Source organism: Talpa occidentalis, unplaced genomic scaffold, assembly GCF_014898055.3.
Source record: "Talpa occidentalis isolate TD23 unplaced genomic scaffold, MPIMG_talOcc4v2.1 talOcc4.6, whole genome shotgun sequence".
Classification (NCBI taxonomy): domain Eukaryota; kingdom Metazoa; phylum Chordata; class Mammalia; order Eulipotyphla; family Talpidae; genus Talpa; species Talpa occidentalis.
The window spans coordinates 93,495,608-93,513,982 of NW_023604972.1; the positions used below are offsets into that span (position 1 = coordinate 93,495,608).

Below are 18,375 nucleotides of genomic sequence, written 5' to 3' on the forward strand. Positions count from 1 at the left end.
GAAAATGTTATCTTATAGTCAACTTTTTCGCAACAGGGGATATTTAGAAAATTTTTAGTCCTTACAGCACTAAAGCAATTGATCAAGGCTGCTCAGAGTAGATGTTACTCTGCCCTGCCTAAGATCTCAATAGATCAATAAAGCAGTACCATGGGAAAAGCTCTGCTGGGTCATGAAGTCCAATAAGAACATTCAGGTCTTCATCTCAGAGGCAGGATACTGCCTGCCTGATTGTGAGACCACCGGTAAATTACTTAATCTCTTTGTATTTCTTTTTCTCATAGCTATAAAATGGTATGATAATAGTGCCTACAAAATTAACAAAATTAATTCATGTAAAGCACTTAGAACTATGTACTGCACCTAGTAAGCATGTGATAAATACTAGATTAAAAATAAAACTACTCCTAAAAGAAACCATGCCTAATTAAAAATAAAACTACTCCTAAAAGAAAGTACCTCATATAGTCACTTTACAGTAAAGCTCACTAGATGACAAGTCTTGAGTTTCTCATCATCTTAAGAGTTTCCAGTCAAATGTTTTTAAGTTTTATTCAAGAATCACTGGGGATTAGAAGAAGCCATCTTCATGAAAGACTGATGAAAACAAAGACAGTAATTAGACCATAGGAGGAAGAGAGACATGTTGGAAGTACAAGCAAACATACATATACATTTACATACATACACACACCTACATACATACTTGCACATATATAAAATTAATTACTACAGATCAGGCTCCAGAGAAGTAAATTACTATGCATAGAGTAAATACAGAACTTTACAGAGAAAGAATTATAAAATATAAGAAACAAGTCTTGATAATTGAAATTATTGCGGTTGCAATGAATTCAATTAAAAGGGTCACAAAATAATATTAAAGTAATTTCCCAAATAGTGGAAAAAATAAGGGAGGAAAGACCCTAAGGCAGTTAGAGGATTCTAATTCTAATTCTTTTGCTCTTTTTTAAAATTTTTAAAAAAGATTTTATTTATTTTTGCATGGAACTGGGGTACAGGTCAGAGGTGCAGGGGGTATAAGGACTCACCAGAGACAAGAGTGGGGAGCAGAGCAGGCGGATCTACTGAAATACACTGCTAGGGGGAGCCGGTGAGACAGAGATCTGCTGAGACATGTGGATCAGCAACCTGGCAGGGGATCAAATGCAGGCCCCAGGGGTGATAGTGCTGAGACTTAACCCCTAGGCCACCAGGGAGGCTCCTAATTCTCTTTCTTTTTTTTTTTAAACTTTTTTTTTTTTAAAGATTTATTTATTTATTTATACAAGCACTGGGTACAGTCAGAAGCGCGGAGGGTGAGAGAATTCACCAGAGCCAGAGCAGGGAGCAGAGCAGGCAGAAGGACCGAAATACACTGCTGAGGGGAGCAGTGGGCGGCAGGAGAGGTCTGCGCGCCATGTGGGACCCTCCTCTGGTGGCCGGGGAGCAGCCGGGATCGAACCTGCACGGCAGAGGCTGCGGGCAGCTTCGCAACCCAGCGCTCAACCACTGCGCCACCGGGGAGGCCTTAATACTCTTTCTTTGTAGATAGAATAGGACAAAGGTGTGATGGAGATCCAAACACTTGTGAAATAAATAAGAAAATTTTCTGTAAAAAAAAAAGATCTTCGTTTTCAGATAGAAAATGCTCTCAGAGTAATCCGCTTAATGAATAAACCAAGATCTACACTGAAAGTACATCAAAGGGAAACTTTAGAAAACTATGTCTGAACGGAGGAGGTAAATCACATAGATAATAGATGAGAAAGCAGAATGGCCCTGAGAAAATAAAAGCAGTTTTCAAAAATTTTCTTTTTTCTTCCTTGTTGTTTTTTCCATGATCAACATGTCTGACTTTTATTGTCAAAAACAATCTTAATACAAAAAAAAAAAATCTGTACAAAGAGATTCTAGTCTAAACTTAAATTGCCATTTCTTATCTGTCTTCTTAAAGTCACAATCTGTCTCTCTGCAAAGATACAGAGACCCTCTGATCACAGAAGTCCTATTCAGTGAGAATGCCTGGGCTGCAGAGATTGCTGAGAACAAGTCACTCTAGGGATTCACTGCCAAGCTTACCTGCCTATAAATTTATTCAGGGAGCAAGTGCTTGTTTTCAAGCATATTCCCAGAATATTGTGACATCTGAAAGAATTGGGGAAGGCCCATAATTCTTTTCCCCTAGAAACATTTTTCTATCCATTATTATCATGTCTCCATTCTTGCAGTTAGCATTTATTTTAATAAGAAACAGCTAAATGCTCTAATTTGTCTTCATTCCATTTATCGAATACCATGTCTCAGGCTTTGCCAAAAGATGATTTTTCTATTGACAGACTCACCTGTGGAGAAGATGAACACTGTGTTGTTCCAGAGTCCATGGCTTTTTAAGGCTGCGGTGACATTTCCCACTGCTTCATCCATAAGGGACACCATTCCTGCATAGTAATGCCTGTTTTTATCTTGGATGAAGTCATATGGCTTCAGGTACTCCTCAGGGACCTGAAGGGGTTCATGGACAGACTGGAGAGCAAGGTAGAGAAACAGAGGCTGGAAAGAGAGTTTGCAATCAGTTAAGAGAGCATGGAAGTACTGAATATATAGAGATAAGTCCAGATGTATCAGTCAATAAAAGTAATATCAAGACAACCCATAGAATGGTTAGAAAATATTTGCAAATCATACATCTGATAATGGGCTTATATCCAGAATATATAAAGAACTCTTACAACTCAATAATAAAGGACAATTAATCCACTTACAAAACAAGCAAAGACTCAGACTATCTTTAGCTCACTAAAGAAAATATACAATAAGTCAAAAATCAAAAATGGTCAATAAGCGCATGAAATGATGCTCAACATCATTAGTCATTAGTGAAATGTAAATCAAAATGATGCTGAGATAGCACAATAACACTCACTAGGTAGTTATAATATAAAACCAGAAAATAACAAATGAGTATGTAGAGAAATTGGAACACTCATTCATTGCTGGTGAGAACGGGAAGTGGTACAGCCAGTTTGAAAAACAACTTGGTAGCTTCTGAAATTATAAAATATAGTTACCATATAACCCAGCATTTCCATTTCTAGAGAAATGCAAGCATATATCCACATAAAAATTTGTTCATGGATGATAACAACAGCATTATTCAAAATAGTTCAAAAGTGAAAACGTCCAAAGTGCCTACCAATTGATGATTGGATGAAGAAAATATGGTACATTTTCAGCAATAAATGACTATAAAAGGAATATTGTACAGCAATAAAAAGGAACGAAATATTAACATATGATACAATACAGACAAACCTTAAAAAAAAAACACTCTATGCTATAGGAGAGGAGTCAATCACAAAAGATGACATTTTATGATTCCACTTATATGAAATGTCCAGAGTAAGCAAATCTATGGAGATGGAAAGAAGATTAGTTGTTGCCTGGAGCTGTAGCAAGTTGGGGGAAAGGAATGACTAGAGAGTACTGATAAGGACAAAGTTTCTTTTTAAAGTGACAGCAATGTTTTAAATCTAGATTGCAGTGAACTTACCACTGAATTGTATGCTTTAAATGGGTGGATTTTATGGTATGAATTTTTATGTCACAAGAAAAATATTAAAATATAACAAAAGGAAAAAATAAATAAATAAAAGCCAGAATCCTAAAATGGCCTAGAAGGAACTGATGCAAAAGAATAATATCAATAATAGCAATCATATATTAAATGTTGTCTATGTGCTATATATACTCTGATATTGAGTATATAATAGAATATTTACTATCTCATTTAATACTCAAAACCACCCCCCTATGTTATATCCATTTTACAGGTAAACTTCCTGAGACTTAAAAAGGTTATATGAATTACTTAAATTCACATTAACTGCCGTGAAATTTCCTACTATAGAGCCTTCTATTACAGTGTGGATATGTACCAAAACATGTTTTAGCTGAAAAGTAATTTTCCCTCTTTAGGAGAAGGTTAGAGGGTTTTGATATTTTAATGAGAAAACAAGTGAATGCCATGCCTTATAGGAGTCTTTGATGTAAGACCAAACACAAAGTGCATTTAATTCCTGGAAACTAAGGAGTGTGATACATTACCCCAATGTAACATTAACATTTAACATTTAACATTAGTGGTATTCCAGGTCAGCCTCTCCTTTTTAGTGAGTCTTTCTGAAGGCATTCTCTTCATTGTGCTCCTACAGTATTCTTTAATGAGTTGACAACCCTCAAAAAGACAAAAACTGTTTCAACTCTAGAGTGAACATATAATTCTGTTAAAGTATTTGAGATATTTAAATATCATAAGTGACTAGAGAAGAGTTAGAGAACAGACAGGGCGCAGGAGGGCCTCATATTTCATCTTTGTTGATAACTGTTTTCAATTACATATTTTATATCTCTGTAATGGATGAAGGGATGTTAATATATGGAGCTCAAACAGATATCTAAAAGATGTAGTTCAGATCTTTAGAACTTAGAAACACTTTTTCTCAAAAATCAAAATGGTTTTTTTAAAAAAGCTGTCAAATATCAGAGCTATCACTTTAAAACTTATTTCTGTAAAGATGTGGGTGACGGAGTGAAAAATCATGATAATGTAGAACCTATGCTTCATTTGTACATTATTTCCACAGGGAGACATTCCAAATTCCAATTCCAAAAGACAATACTAAAAATTTTGACACCACTTTAGCTCTTCCTCCACTCCCCTTTAACATACACACTTTTTACTCCAGTCATACAACTCATATAGGAATTCTGTGTTCCTCCAGACTCTGAAGAGGGGTGACCTGCCATGGTGACAAGGAAGGACCCTGGGATGAGATGTTCTGAGGGGAAAGGATGAAGGTATAGGGGCTAGACAGTGCAGTGAGGGTCTCCAGCACGAGATTAAGCCAACTCCAGCCACCAGCCAAGGTCTGGGTGGGACTAGGATTAAAAATTGGAAGGGTGCAACAATTCACAGCCCACATGAAGTTTTAAAATAGAAAATATTAGGGCCTCCCTAGGGGTACAAGGGGTTAAGCACTGCACTGTGGGGCTGTTGGCAGCCTCTGCAGTGTGAGTTCAATCCCAGGCCTGGCCCGGGAGCTTCCCACATGGCGTGGTGGACCTCTCCTGGCTTGTCTGCTGCTCCCCTCAGCAGTGTGCTTCAGTTTGCCTGCCTGTTCTGCTCCCTGCTCTGCCTCTGGCCTGTACCCCTAGCTCTTGAATGCATAAATAAATAAATCTTAAAATAAATAAAATAGGAAATATCACATAAAAATATTCTTTGTTTTTAGTTCCTTGAAAAGTTAGAACCTCTAGCAACCCCATACCCATACTCCATCAGGTAACAAATGACTGCAGAAACAGAGACCCCCCTCCCAAGTGCACTCCAACTTGCCAGGCTCTCCACTATTCTACTTGAGTGGCTTCTTTCAGTCAGGTTAGCAGCCTGGTTCTGGTAAACATGAGAGGTGATGACGCTGGTCTGGATTCCCTACAGTGGTCGGGGTAGGAGAGTGAGAGAGGGAATTCAGCTGCGTCATCAGTGGCCACATGTCAACCCACAGGGTGAAGGAGAGACAGGGAAGGGGGCAGATAATTCCACGTCGGCAACTGATCCTTAGAGGCAATGGCCAAAGTAATGGTGGGGAAAAAGTCCTTATAACCACACCAGGGGAAATAATTATGACTCTGGGACCATCATTAAGGGGTCTTAGAAGTATTCAAGAAATCATTCTACTCACTTTGTTAAATAGCAAAATTACCTGAAAAATCTATCCCATCAGTATTCCTTAGTGATGAAAGACATGACCATCACTCTTGAGGGGTTAAAATCATAGAACTGCAGCAATTGTCCTGTTTTTTCCCAGTAATCAGGCAAAAAGGAAAAAGTGAAGCCCAGCCAAGCCACAGGTCATGAAAAGACCTCAAGCTGCCTACTGACCAGGACCTAATACTGTGTAAGTATAGATAAAGGCAGTCCTTGGTGGGTCTCCCTGGTGGCGCAGCCAGTTGAGCGCAGCGCTGTGAAGCTGTCTGCAACCTCTGCAGTGCGGGTTCGATCCAGGCCAGCCAGGGAGCTACCCACATGGCGCGGCAGACCTCTCCTGTCTCTCCTACTGCTCCCCTCAGCAGTGTATTTCAGTCAGTCTGCCTGTTCTGTTCCCTGCTCTGTCTCTGGTGGGTCCTCTCACCCTCCCGCACATCTGGCCTGTGCCCCAGTTCTTATATAAATAAATAAATCTTTAAAAAAAAAAAGGTCAGTTCTTGGACCAAACGAGCTATATTCCTCACACCCCCTCCATTATCAGCAGTAGTCTAGAGGTATTTATGGAGGGGCAAACAGTCATACACACCTCCTATGGTACTGGGTCACTGGGACCAGACTGATGGGTAGTGCAGTCCTCTTAATGAAGTGAGGACCAATGCAACACATTTCAGAGTAGTTCCATCCAATATTGTAAAAGTAGTGTCAGCACTGACAAGGTGAACTTTATTCATGAGAGTGCTCACTCCCTAAGACAGCTAGATGGGAAACATTTCTACACAACTTTTAAATTGAAAAAAGAAAAACTGAGAGTCCTGTTCTTGGTATTTTATGCTGGCCCAATTTAAGGAACATTTAAGTAGGACTCTAGGGTTGTCCAAACACAGCTAGGACCCCTCAGTGAACAGCTGTAGCTAAATTCCCCACACCTATCATCCAGGACCCTAGCTCACTGTTAGACTAAAGCAAGCAACCTCCATCCTGGGGATGTGTTCATCATTACTATGCTATCTACTGACTTGAGTTTCAGTCCAATAACGCCTTTGCCCTTGCAGATTTGCAGGCCCAACCTGACCTTACTAACATCTTGATTCAAAACACTGGAGTCCTGGCATCAACTTTGATGTTTATGGGTTTATGCTGACTCTTGTTCTTTCTTGGGTCCAGATCCCTGCTCTGATCAAACCAGATACATTCAACTGACACCTTTTTAAAAAAAATTATTTTTAACTGAGGTAATCTGGGGTAACCCCTCTAGGTATTACCACCATAGTGTAACCACTACTAGCTCACCTATATTCCACTACCATATACCATTTTGCTTTCTTCCCTCTTTGTTTTTTCCCTCTCCCTACTCCCTTAGTGTTTCAGTTCTGTAGTCAGCCATCGAGGGTTAGCTTTTCAGCTTGTCTTTACCTGACTACTAATTTAGTCACTTTATATTCCACATATTAGTGACATCATCTGGTATTTATCCTTCTCCTTTGGATTTATTTCACTTAGGATGATCCTTCCAAGCTCCATCCATGTTGCTAAAAATGGCATGAGTATCTTTTTTCATTGCCGAATAGTATTCCATTGTGTATTATACATATCACATCTTCTTGATCCACTCATCTGTTCTGGGGTACATAGGTTGTTTCCACAGTTTAGCTAAAGTAAATAGCGCTTCAATAAACATCGGAGTGTAAGTTTCATTTCGAATTAGTGTTTTTGAATTTTGGGGGTAGATGCCTACGACTGGAATTACTGGGTTGAATGCAGATCCATGTTTAATGTTTTGAGACACTGCTACACGGCTTTCCATGAGGGTTGCACCAGGTTGCATTCCCACTAGCAGTGTAGGAGGATTCCCTTTTCTCCGCATCCTCACTAGCACTTGTTTCTGGTCTTTTCAATATGGGTCATTTTTACAGGTGTGAGATGGCAGCTCACTGTGGTTTTGATTTGCATCTTTTTTAAATAATAAGTGATTGTGAATATTTTTTCATCTGCCTGCTGGCTTATTAATATCTTCTTTGGAGAGTTGTCTGTTTAGTTCTTTTGCCCATTTTTGATTAGGAAATTTGTTTTGTTTCTGTAGAATTTATGAGTTCTTTGTAAATTTTTGATAGCAGTCCTTTGTCAGATGTATGGTGAGCAAATGTCTTCTTCTATTCAGTAGGATGTCTTCATTTTAGCCATGGTTTCTTTCACTGTACACAAGCTTTTTAGTTTGATGTAGTCTCATCAGCTGCCACCTTCATGGCAACCCTGACTCTAGGGTTTCAGGTTTCTTAGGAATATAAAACAGAGTTGGAGTTGTAAACCATGCCCAAATGTTTAAGTATTACGTAAAAGTATGGCATTATTACCGAAAGTTGTTAGTATACTAGTAAGATGCTCCTGAGTGTTTTTCCCCCCTTTCTTAGTATATCATAGGAGATCTACAATAAGTACTCTTAAGTATCCTCAATGCTAAGAAACCTAATTTCAGAGAGGTAGAAAGCCTTATTTTCATTTCTTCAGTATATTTTCCTAACTTAAAGTACAAATTTTAAAAAGTATCTTATATGTTTTAAATTATTATTCTATCTTTGACTTTTATAAAATTTTATCAGGGAAAATTAAGTCTAAAAATTCACATTTACTTTAAGAAGCTTCTAGCAGATTCAGTGTATGCAAAAACATTTATTTTTATTCTGCAAAGTGTTGAGGGGGACTATTTTTAAATAAGACATTTTATGAATATGATACTCTCACACTTCAGTGTTAGTGCTAAGGGAATTAGCCTGTAGGAAAGAGAAAAGACATTCCTCAACACACAGCGCAGCAGTTATTAGCAGAATCTCCCTGAGTCCAGCACCAACTGTGTTTCTGTTACAAAATAGTTCCATCTGCTTTTGCCCCTCAAGTGCCCTTTTAAATAGGCACCTTATTAACTTAGCTGTGGATACTGCCAGGATATTTCTTGAATGATTAGCACAAGTTGCCTATGTTATAGTCTACATAGCACCTGAGAAATTAGCAAGGAATCATATTTAACACTGGGATAAAATGGTAATAACTGCAGCTCCCGGAACTATATGATGCATCGATTTATTGAGAACTGGATGTCTATGCTTGAAACTACTTTGAGAATGTTGGGGATGCTGGATAATGCTTCAGAATATTTCAGACACCTCCCACCTGACAATTTCAGAAATGCTGCCCATAAGCAGCACCTTACTAATAACTCCAGTTCAGATGGTGTGTGAGCTCTGGTGGCCTCCTTTTCCTCAGTTCCTGTGCTTTCCCCACCAACCAGTTAAGCAGCCCACCCACAAAGAACTGTTTCGCCCCAGCTGCTTCCTCTTATCCGCTTACTGTTATGGGCCCTGTGAGAGAATACTCTATTGTTCCATAATAGGAACTAATTTTTACTGTAGGCACATTACAGTCATTGCATGATTAAGTAATGTTATATTGTGAACCTGTTAAAAAAAAAGTCAGCTGGCCTCAGTTTTCCCCTTGTATTTGAGGGGAGTCAATAGTGACCACATATCAAAATCACTGGTGGGAGGTAGGGCAGAGGGGAATTAAATGCTAATGACAGGGTCCCACTCCAGACCAATAAATCACAAGATTTGGTAATGGGTGTTTCTTATAAGCGTCCCAGGTGATCCTAATATACTATGAAGATTGGAACCACCAAGCTGAATTACATGCTATGGCTTATAATCTTCGGTCTTGGATATTAGCTGTAAACTAGGGAGGTTTGTTAAATTACATCGAGCTCTGAAATCAAATAATGTGGGTTAAAATTCCCATTTTGACTCTTAATAGCTCTGTAACCTTGAACAAGTTACTTAACTTCTCTAAGCCAGTTTGCTTATCTGTAAATGGTGCCTACCGCAAAGGATGGGACAAGGAACGCAGTTCCCTTAAGACTTTATCTTGTTCTTTGAGGTTTTAGTTATATATATAAATGCCAAGTAATAGGAAAAAACTGAGGACTTAAGTCAATTACCTAGCAATTATCTTTCCAAGTATCTAAATATTGGTTTAAGTCTAAATTTCAAAATAGGCATAGGTTAATATATCTGAAAGAATGTTCCAATTTCTTCTGGTTACTCCAAAATGCAAATAGGTAAGAGTGATTAAAAAAAAAACCCCACATCAAAAAGGAGGAGCAGCCAGCTACTAGGTCTGAACAGGCACATAAACTGGACTCTACACTACGATCTGCACTAAAGACCTTTAGTAGCTGTCAAAGAGACAATGGGCAAGAAATTGGAAGAACCAGGCAACACCATACTTTCTGTAATTTGCTGTCAGTGTCCCACGTGAAGGACTAATTTCATGGGGGTGCTAATGAAGTTTTGAATGAAATCAAAGTTTAGTCCAACGTCTGACAGCACAAATATTTGACCCAATCTAAAAGGCATTTATAAGCTAAACCCAGAGATTATTTTAACTGAAATAACTAGTTTACAACATTGTATGTGATTCAGAGGCACAAAATCACACATCCTCAGAGGCATGTCCTCATACCACACCCACCACCAAGGCACCCATTGTTCTCCACCATAGTCCCTTGTGCACCCTTCTCACCCTTTTGCTCCCCACCCACCCTCCCACCCTATAGTCCAGTCAGTTTGCTAGGGCCTATTACTGGTTTGGTGTTATCTGATCTTTTATCAGTGACACCATTAAGTGTTTGTCTTTCTCTTTTGGATTTATTTCACTTTGCATTATCCTCCAGTTCCCCAGGTTGTTGCAAATGGCATGAGTTCATCTGTTTTTTTAATAGTTGAATAAGTATTCTAGTGTGTGCATGTACACGCATGTGTGTATGGACCACATTTTTCTAATGCAGACCTCTGTCTTTAAAAACCCAGAGAACTTAAACTTCCACTCATGAGATTAACTCTAGGTTCAGCAAAAATAGTCTTTAAGACTATTCAGACTCTTTTCTATTTTTACTTATAGATAAGTCAAAAATTTTCAACATCTGACATATACAAATACAGTAACTTCAATGTGGCAAACGTGAAAAACATGCTCACCAGTGTGCCATGTTGATTGACTGGAAGACTCATTTAGACGTTCATTCTCTCCAAATTGATCTTAGATTCAATAAATTCTAAATCCAGTCAGGCACTTATTTTATTTTTGGTAGAAACTGACCAACTGAGGCTAAAATTACCAAGGGATTGCAAAATATCTAGAATAGCCAAAATAATCTTGAAGGGAAAAAAACCAAGTTAGAGAATCACCCTGAACCTAAAGTTGTCAATCATTTAACAAAAAGTTTGTCATGAGAAAGTGTCATCTTACATATCAGCCTATTGTTTAAAGTCAATTTACTATTTGCAGAACATGCAGATAATACACCAATAAGATTACATTTGTATTAAAGTTCTTTAGATACAGGATTCAAGAATGGGGAGCATGGGCCTCCCCAGTGGCGCAGCGGTTGAGCGCTGGGTTGCGAAGCCTCTGCGGCCTCTGCGGCCTCTGCGGCGCCGGTTCGATCCCCGGCTGCTCCCCAGACACCGCAGGAGGGTCCCACATGGCGCACAGACCTCTCCTGCCGCCCACTGCTCCCCTCAGCAGTGTATTTCGGTCCTTCTGCCTGCTCTGCTCCCCGCTCTGGCTCTGGTGAATTCTCTCACCCTCCCGCACTTCTGACTGTACCCAGTGCATGTATAAACAAACAAACAAACAAATAAATAAAAATTCATGCCTCTTTTAAAAAAAAAAAAAGAATGGGGAGCACTTGCATGCAAATCACCCTTTAAGAATTTCTCTAAAATGCCAACATATGGATTTCCCCACACCTACTGAATCCAATGCTTAGAACTATGCTCCAGGAATTTCTATTTTAAAAAGCTTCCAGGCATACATTGATGTATTCTAAAATTTGGAAACCACTCTCCTAGAATGCATTACATTTTTTCCTGAACAAGAGTGATCTTTCCTATATTCATGTGAAGAGATGCTATCTTAACACAATTTTGATATCAATGAAGAGGGTAAGACTTACCTTTTCTTGTGGATGGTTAGCTATGAGGTCTGTAGCCCTTTTGGTAAATATGTTTGTTGAATACATATTTTTATATCCTGTTGCTACTTCTTCACCCTCTCGAAAATCAAGAGCACATCGAGTAACATTCAGAGCATTGATTAATGTACAGCGCTCGTGGGAATAGTAATCTTCACTACCCAGGAGATAGCCTACAAGAATGGGAGATGAAAGTAGTCAGCATCACAAACAACTTGCTAAACAAACTAATGTTTCAGCATTTAATTGCCTAATGCAATTGATCACCCGTGACAAGGCTAATCAAATGACAAGGTTAATCAGAACAGCATCTTAACATCTCTATACTTGATAGCAGAAGGCATTAAAAGGTAACTGGATAAAAATTCAAATCCATTCCTCTCTCAAGTCTTTAGAACATAAGGCTCTATCATGTAACTCTCAAAGTGGGTGATTTCAAATAATATGATTTAAAAATAACAGTTCAAATTTAGTAAAGGTGATAATATTTTAATCTTTTAAATCTATCTAGTGGCTAAAATAGCATATGGCTAATGTGATATTTGAAGTTGTTACTCTGAGATGATCACATAAATGAACTCAGGATTCAAAACAGTGTTGATATTGACCTTGGGAGACTGGCTTCAAGGTTATTTATGGAAGCAGCTCCAGAAGGAATCATCTGTAGTCAGATGCTGACACCCACTGGTGAAAGACACAAACATTTACAAAGAGAGGATCTCTAGGCAACTAAACAGAGCCAAAGATGGAAATGATGTGCAGCACTGTAATTAGATTTTTCTACCTACGGTGACCTTATTTTCACTCTATATTTAAATGGCATCAACTGCTTATCAACCACAATTTGGACTTTAAAATGAAAGGAATAGTTGCTTCTGCACATGCTCTATATTTTCCTAAAATATTAAAGTAAAGTAAGCTGTGCTGCATATTATGATTCCATTTATATGAAATGTCCAGAATAAGCAAATACATAAGGACAAAAAATAGCTTTGTGGTTGCATAGATCTGGCCAAGTTGGTGGGAAAGGGAGAGACTGCTAATGGGGTTTCTTTTGAGGACAAAGGAATGTTCTACAATTAAACTGGGATGGTAGTCACCCTGTGAATTTGTTTAAAATCACTGAATAGGATACTTTAATTGGGAGAACTATATGGTATGTGAATTATCTTAATAAAGCTGTTAAAAAGAAATAGCTCTGATGGAATTTAATCTATCTTCTGCTTGTTAACCTCAAAATGAGGATGATAAAGCATCTGAGATTGCTCCAGGACAATCTTGACAACAAACTCCTTGGAGGAGGAGGCTTCAAAGCATAAAAGAGGCATTTCAAACAAAATGCATATTCAACCCAATGCATAATTTGTTCCCAAGTGAAAAAGAAAAAAAAAAAAAAGGATAAAACAGGCCTAGTTCTTTCCACAGGACTTAACTTTCCCTATGAAAACTCTCACACAACTTTTATAACAAGTTAATTTCCTCCTTTTCCATGATCCAGCAAATTTAAGGTCCTGAAAACAGTGGATACCTTGATATGAAGATAAGTTTTTAAGAGACAATTTTTTCTCTTATGTATAAAACAAAAAGGGAAAGCCAATGTGTTGGTAATTAGTAGTGACAGAGAAAGAAAAGTATACATAAAAAATCATCTCAGCCTGTTAAAGGGGTGAGGACACTCGGTTATTATTTGGGTTTTTAATAAGTAGGTATTAGAGATTAAGGAAATTACTTCAGGCTCTTTATCCAAAATTGTTTTCTATCATTTGGGAGAATATATTCATAGGATACACTTGGTTAAAAGATGTATGAACTATAAATAGTAATAAGATATTACAAATAGGAAGAGTTAAGAATTATTTATTCACATACTTTGCCAAATTTGTACCAAGCTACCACATGACAGTCATATGGCACTTTTCTTAACACAGTGATTCACAAATGAATGTCTATGCGGAACCTAAAGAAGATGACAGCCTATGTTTTTCCAGAAAAAAATGAGGAAATAATTTTAAGCAGTCAAATTTTGACTTCTTTATTTAACAGCTTTACTGAGACATAATTTATATACCTTACAAGTTACCCATTTAAAGTGCACAATTTAGGGACTTGAACGTATTCACAGAGTTTACAATTAGCCTCACTATCTCTGACTTCTTTGGAATAGAACATCCGAATCATACCAATGACAACAGCTGCATGGCCATTTTATTTTCTTTGTCTCCAAATGTCCATTCCCTGAATATGGGGTGCTTTCACTGAACTCCTATTAGACTTTTTAATACTATTAGAAGGGTATCATTTCTACTTTCTGTCCAACTGAATTTTATATAACTTGGCTTTTAATAAAAATTTTAAACAGGGCCTCCCCAATGGCACGGTGCCACCATCGCAGCCTCTGCAGCGCTGGTTTGATTCCCAGCCTGCCAGGGACATTCCCACACTCCTGTCTCGCCTGCCGTGCCCCTCAGCGGTATATTTCAGTCATCTCGGTTGTCTGCCTGTTCTGCTCCCCTCTCTGTCTCTGGTGAATCTTCTCGCCCTCCCACGCCTTTGGCCTGTACCCTAGCTCTTGTATAAAAATAAATAAATCTTAAAAAAATTTTTTTAAATAGCTATAGTCTTCTTCTTCCCAGAGTATAAGCAGTGACCCACATTTTAGCACAGACATGATTGAAAATTGTCAAAGGTTGCTTTTTCCTCTAGAATTTCCAAGTTGACAAAGAGGACCTGTATACAAGCCTGATTTTTATCAGCTACTTGAAGACACTGAGGATATACCCGGGTTCATTAAGAAAGAATACCATGACTAATTAGCAGTGTCTACAGGAGGACCCAAATGGTGTCATGTCTGATGTCCTTGTATCTTGATCTTAACCCTGCATCCAACAAGCACAATAGAAATGTGTTTTTCCACTGCACTGTTTTGGGCACCATATAATCATTTTTACCAAATGCACTTTGGTGTTTAGGCCCTAACTTGAATAAAAGGGAATGACTTGAGAAACATCCATGAGAAAATCACTTTATTACTGAAATGATGTATTTGAGGCTGCTGTCCACCTTACCTTCTCATAAAGAAGAAATTTCACTTATGTTTAAGAGCCAGAAAAATGTTTTACTCTTCCTGAACATCTGGTTTCCATTTATCTTATAAATAATGTGATTCTTACAGCCGTTTCCTTTTTTTCCCCCTTTGGACATAGGAAATCTCGAATCTCAGAGTTGAATTCAAAGCTTGCCAAGAGCCAGACAGGTTTTTGTAATTCAATAGCTTGAAACTATTTCATCTTTTTCTATTTACCACTATTGTTTATTCTATTTATTTTAAAACTTTTTATGCTCAGTGTGTGTTCCTTTTTGGATATGGCAGGTTGTAAATAAATAGACAAATGAGAGGTAAGTAGGTAGCTAAATAGCTAGACAGAAAGATAGCTCAATATGAAAAGAACTTGACAGAAAGACATACAGCCACTGACAAGATACATAGGTTAAGACATGATTTATAACAGATATAAAGAGGGCACTAAACAAACTTTAGTTTTCACATTTATTTTTATAGAGCTATCAACCCATAAAACACTTCCTTATTTCTTATTATGCTTCCTATTGCCACTTGTTATTAATCCTTCCATTCTATTTTTTTATTTACTTTCTCCAATCTCCTGATTTCAAAAGCATATTACACAGAAGGTGGGAGGGGGAGATGGAAGGATGCTAATGGAAAAGTATTTTCTCCACCATCTCCAGGGGGGAAAAAAACAACCTTTAAACAAATTCCATGGGAAGAAAAAAATATTCTGAATCTCTGTGATGGAAATATTCTTGTATTGGATTTGGCCTAAAAAACAAAATCAATCTGTACCCCTTTCAGTAATAAGGCTCTCTGAGAACACAATGGTCTCAGATGTGGAGGTAGCAAACTCTTCACAGGCTCCAATATGGCATTCGGTACCCTGACCAAGGTAACTGCTGCCTGGGAGCTCCTGCCACCTGGGGTGAGGAGCCACATTTATGGAGGGGGCATAAGAAAGCCTCCCCTCCGTGGTGTTAACCGATTCACTCTGTGTTCATGTTGCCAGACATTTCATTTGATTACACTTGGGTGTGTTTTATGAGATGGCTACAGTTAGCCTGGTTGTTAAAGAAACATGTGCATTTCCATTACCAAAGTAGGTATCAAATCCTCTGCGGGTTGGAAGGCATTCTTTCCGATACATTCCCAGGTGCCATTTTCCGACCATATGGGTAATGTAGCCTGCTTCTTTTAGAAGCTGGGGCAGGAGTTTTTCATCCAGAGGAACGCAGCTGGGCTGACAAGGCCAGATTATTTGGTGCTGTAAACCCGTGTGGATCTTAAAGAAATAAACATAAAATTATAGATTAATAAACTGAAACATTCCCAGCAAACAGATAAAATGACTGCCTAATTTATTAAACATATCTATAGACCTGGATGTTTAACTCTATTTCCATACTGGTTTAAGGATATTTCTGAAAGGTACTTTATTCACTTATTCAAATAAGGTAATGAGTATAATCAGGAGTGGGGAGGGAGGAAGGAATAAACACTCTTAATAACTGCTAGATATTTTCAATAAATTAAACATATATTAAAGTGATATTAGAAATTATTAAGTACTTACTTCCCACCTCAAAAAGGCAGCCATAATACGAGATGTGGATTTATCAAGGAAAAGCATTCAATTTCTGTGACATGAAAAGTAGGTGTTTGATGAGGAGGACTGTCTAAAATCTTTCAAGACTGTGATTTTTTTTTTTATGGGTTATTCAACAGTATAATAAAAGTGACGATCCCATTTCTCATCCCACTTTATAAAAACCATAATTTCAAAAGAAAGCAACCAATTTTTCCTTTCAAAAACAGCCATCTGACCCACAGGCTGGGAGGGGCTCATATAAATATGTCCAGGGTGCAAGGTCCACACAACAATTAGCCTTTAAAAAACAACCACTTCCTGAGTCTTGATATAATGTCAAAATAGAATAGCTACAATTAGATGAGAAGGCTATTATAACAACCTTCCTTTTCCAACTACATATCTGTGTAGAGCCAAATGTTCAACTTTTATCAAAACAACATTTGACAACAGATTGAACACAGAAGCAGATGTGACAACCTAGTTATCTTTTTTCAATAGAGAACATGTACAAAAATATAAAACAATATCATTCATTTCATATAATTCTCTCATTTTAGAAAATACCATTATCTTTTATAAGTTATGTTAATATTTAATGGTATTAGCATTACTCTATCTCAATGAATAACAAATTTTTTAAATTTCTATTTTAATTTCTGATAAGGTAAATTTTGAAAAGTATAACCTACATACACATAAGTTTTTTGGGGTCCTTGACAATATTTAAGCAGTATAGTGGTTCAAAGACCAAAAAGTTTACTTACTGATATTATCCAACAGTGACCACTTTAATAGGAAAAGAAAGTAGGAGAGGGAGAGAGCAACAAAGATTATTTTTTAAGATAAAAAATGGCAAAAGAAAGTTTCTATGAAGAAGAGATACTTGAGCAGTAATCTGAATTGAGAATGAGAGTTTTGCAAAAATCTGGGGCAAGAGCAATATATAGGCATAAGAATTAAAATATACAAAGGCCCTGAGAACTGAACTTGCTAGGTAAATTTGAAGGCCAGAATGGAAACTCCTGGGTCACTGGATGCCCCTGAACACCGACCCCACCCTCACCTTCAACCCCACAGCCTGCCCAATCTTCCTTGCCTGCCCAATCTCAATCTAAAACTTCACAATGCCTGTCCTTCGTCCTGTTCTAGCGAGGAAATTGCTTTTCTGTGCATGAAGTGGGACTGGGGACTTGCACTGAACTCCTGAACCAGACCAGATGCCAGCTTGCCCTAATCCTGAGGATCTCGAGGTGGAATAAACAGGGCTCTTGCCACAGGGAGGGATAGAGAGAATACCAGTTGTCACTCAGACCATGACTCTCGGGCCACCTCCCTTTAGCTGTAAGGTGGTAATAAGAAATTACTAATAAATGTTTTTTTTAATGTGTTTGTAAATGATTTACTGGTTTCCCTAATTTAAAACAAGATAGAATAAAGTTCAGAAAATTAAATCCCATCCTGGTTCTATCACCAGCATATTCTAAATACTCAACAATTTAATGGTTATAATTGTAAGCATTGTTAACAATAGCACATCCTGCCTTCCCACGCATTGCTTTTTGGAGACTGGGGTCATTATACAGAACATGTACCTATACCTGGGTCTTTCTGGGAGCTTGCTGCATAGCACATGAAGACCCTATAAAAACTATACTGAAACTACCGCTGTGCTGACACTAACTAAATATTGATTTAACACTTATTTTCTTACATTCAACTATTTCTCATAGCAGTTTCAGATTTTTATTTTGTTTTGTTTTAAATATGCGGCCAGGGTCTCCCCTGGTGGCCCAGGCGGTTGAGCGCCACGCTGTGAAGCTGTCCGCAGCCTCTGCAGTGCCAGTTCGATCCCAGCCAGCGAGGGTCCCATATGGCGCAGCAGACCTCTCCTGTCTCGCCTGCTGCTCCCGTCAGCAGTGTAT

General features: G+C 38.1%; 1 protein-coding gene across 1 annotated transcript in view; it reads right to left on the reverse strand.

Moving 5' to 3' along the window:
* Window positions 1-18,375, reverse strand: part of ARSB (arylsulfatase B) — a 146,054-nt gene that overhangs the window by 117,604 nt on the left and 10,075 nt on the right. Inside the window, exons 2-4 of the mRNA XM_037530773.2 lie at window positions 15,958-16,144; window positions 11,775-11,965; window positions 2,346-2,553 (exon numbers count right to left, since the gene is read on the reverse strand). Of these exons, the coding sequence (XP_037386670.1) occupies window positions 2,346-2,553; window positions 11,775-11,965; window positions 15,958-16,144 (586 nt within the window). The remainder of the gene's footprint in view (window positions 1-2,345; window positions 2,554-11,774; window positions 11,966-15,957; window positions 16,145-18,375) is intronic.